At 35.3% G+C, this 2121-nt stretch overlaps 1 protein-coding gene across 1 annotated transcript in view; it reads right to left on the bottom strand.

Annotated features, from left to right (window-relative positions):
- Positions 1–1216, bottom strand: part of sacm1la (SAC1 like phosphatidylinositide phosphatase a) — a gene marked incomplete at its 5' end in the record, with an annotated part of 22518 nt that extends 21302 nt beyond the window's left edge. Inside the window, 1 exon segment of the mRNA XM_014029101.1 lies at positions 1067–1216. Within this exon segment, the coding sequence (XP_013884555.1) occupies positions 1067–1216 (150 nt within the window).
- Between the last annotated feature and the right edge of the window lie 905 nt (positions 1217–2121).

The following is a 2121-nucleotide window of genomic DNA, read 5'->3' as shown; positions in this document are numbered from 1 at the left end:
CTGTAAGTCTAAATATAAATCAGACACATTTATGATATTATTTTACACTCTGTAGGTCTAAATATTAATCATTTATAATATTATTTTACACTCTGTAGGTCTAAATATTAATCAGAGGACAAAGTAATATTTAATAGTTTGTGTTAAATTGTAACATGATTCAACAGAGCTAAACTCTGTATAAATGCTCCACAAGCTAATATCTGCTAACTAGTTCAATAAATAACAGTGATTACATGGACTTTATAAGATTTTAATTTTAAACTGTTACATTATGTTCTGCTCAGATCACATTGAGCTAAATAAGATCAAATCTGCTGACTTGTTGTAAAATGAGACGTTTTCCTGTTTATCTTCTGTTAATAAATCCATAACACAAACAGCTTTTCTGACATTATTTAAAACATTAGATAGATTATATAAACTGTAAAATATTAATAACTATTAAGTTAATGTTATTATTAATATTTTTAATGATTTCTGCATGGTCAGTCCTTTCTGTCTGCTCTGTTGTCAACATGTACAGTGATGGGAAATCCAGAGTCTTGCCTGTTTAGCGTTAGCCATTAGCTTCACCAGTCGATCACATGGTCACCTGGTTTCTGTGCTCCAGCTGTTCTATATAACCTCCATGGAATTTAAACAGTATATACTGTATTAGTACGAGGGCTGATGTCAGATTGACTGTTAGTGTGGACAGAGCTCCATCACATCCTAAGACCAGAAGGGAAAAAAAAGCCTCGTACCGAGGACTTGGTGTTATAATTCACCAGGTATGCTTTGCGGCATTCATAAAACGGCTCATCACGTGATGAGAAATGTTTTGAAAACGTATTAAAAGCATACAGCCAGTCTTTGTTTTAAAATCTTAATCAAATAATATCTAATGTCACAATGAATCAGGGTTCCCTAACAAATAACTCTTGTCTATGAGCTCTACTACTACAAAGACAAACTCATGAACACATCTGGCTCATTGCATCATTTCCCAACAAAGACACTTAAATGCAGAAGACTACAGTTATAAGTAAAGAAATAAAACCTAAAGTTTTATAAAGACCGATACCCTCTCTAGCAGACTCATCTCCTGGAAGTCTGGACTGGTGTTGGCCAGTCGCTGCAGTGTGTGTGTCAGATCAAAGTCTGTGCAGAAGTAGAAGCCATCTGTAGTCAGCACGTTGTTTATCATGGACAGGAACGTCTTATTCTCTTGAGACTAGAAAGAAAAAACAGAGGCAGCTTTTAGAATAACTCATGAGATACTTTAAAATGATGCCAAACACTCCACTGATGTAGAGTTTGATCGATGCAAGTTTTCCATCTCTATAACTGCATTATGCTTTCCTTACTGAAGGTCATTTCTAATCAAGCTTCCCTTCTAGAACGTTTAAGCCATCATGTAGACTTGTGTGAGGTAAAGTGAGGGAACAACATTAGTACAGATCATTCTCTTCTTTTAATATTTAAAAACTGTACAGACCAAATGTTAGAGTTTGTAAAAAGTATTGCTTTCCCCCATTCATGTTTACAAAGCTGCTCATACTGTACGTTTACGTCAGGTTTCATAAACCACTAAATGTTTTCTGTTTTTCTTACTGGATAAAAACATCCAGACTATATTCAGGCAAATCTTGCTCAGACATGGACATTTTTGAGATCTCTATTTTTAAGTAATCACTGACGCTGCAGGTGTTTTTTTACTGTCCTGGATCTTCACCAGAGTTTTTGTTTCACAGAGTGCCAACGGTTCTCAGTTCGGTTCATCCTGACTCTTCTACTACAGTCATGCTGTTGTAATGGATGCAGTCTGTGGTATACCAACCTCCTGCTGTAAAATGCAAGGCTTACCCTGAAAAAGACATCTGGATGTTGTTTTGAAACTTACAGCGGGTAAAATAAGTATTGAACATGTCACCATTTTTCTCAGTAAATATATTACTAGAGGTGCTAATGACATGAAATTTTCACCAGATGTTGGTAACAACCCAAGTGATCCATACATACAAAGAAATCAAACCATAAATGTCCAGAAATGAAGTTTTTATGATCTAATGATCTAATACTTTGTACAAAAGCCTTTGTTGTCAATGACAGCTTCAAGACGCCTCCTGTATGGAGAAA

This window comes from Austrofundulus limnaeus, unplaced genomic scaffold, assembly GCF_001266775.1.
Source record: "Austrofundulus limnaeus strain Quisiro unplaced genomic scaffold, Austrofundulus_limnaeus-1.0 Scaffold853, whole genome shotgun sequence".
Lineage (NCBI taxonomy): Eukaryota > Metazoa > Chordata > Actinopteri > Cyprinodontiformes > Rivulidae > Austrofundulus > Austrofundulus limnaeus.
The sequence above is the reverse complement of the archived record's forward strand: the minus strand, read 5'-3'. Positions and strand labels throughout refer to the sequence as shown.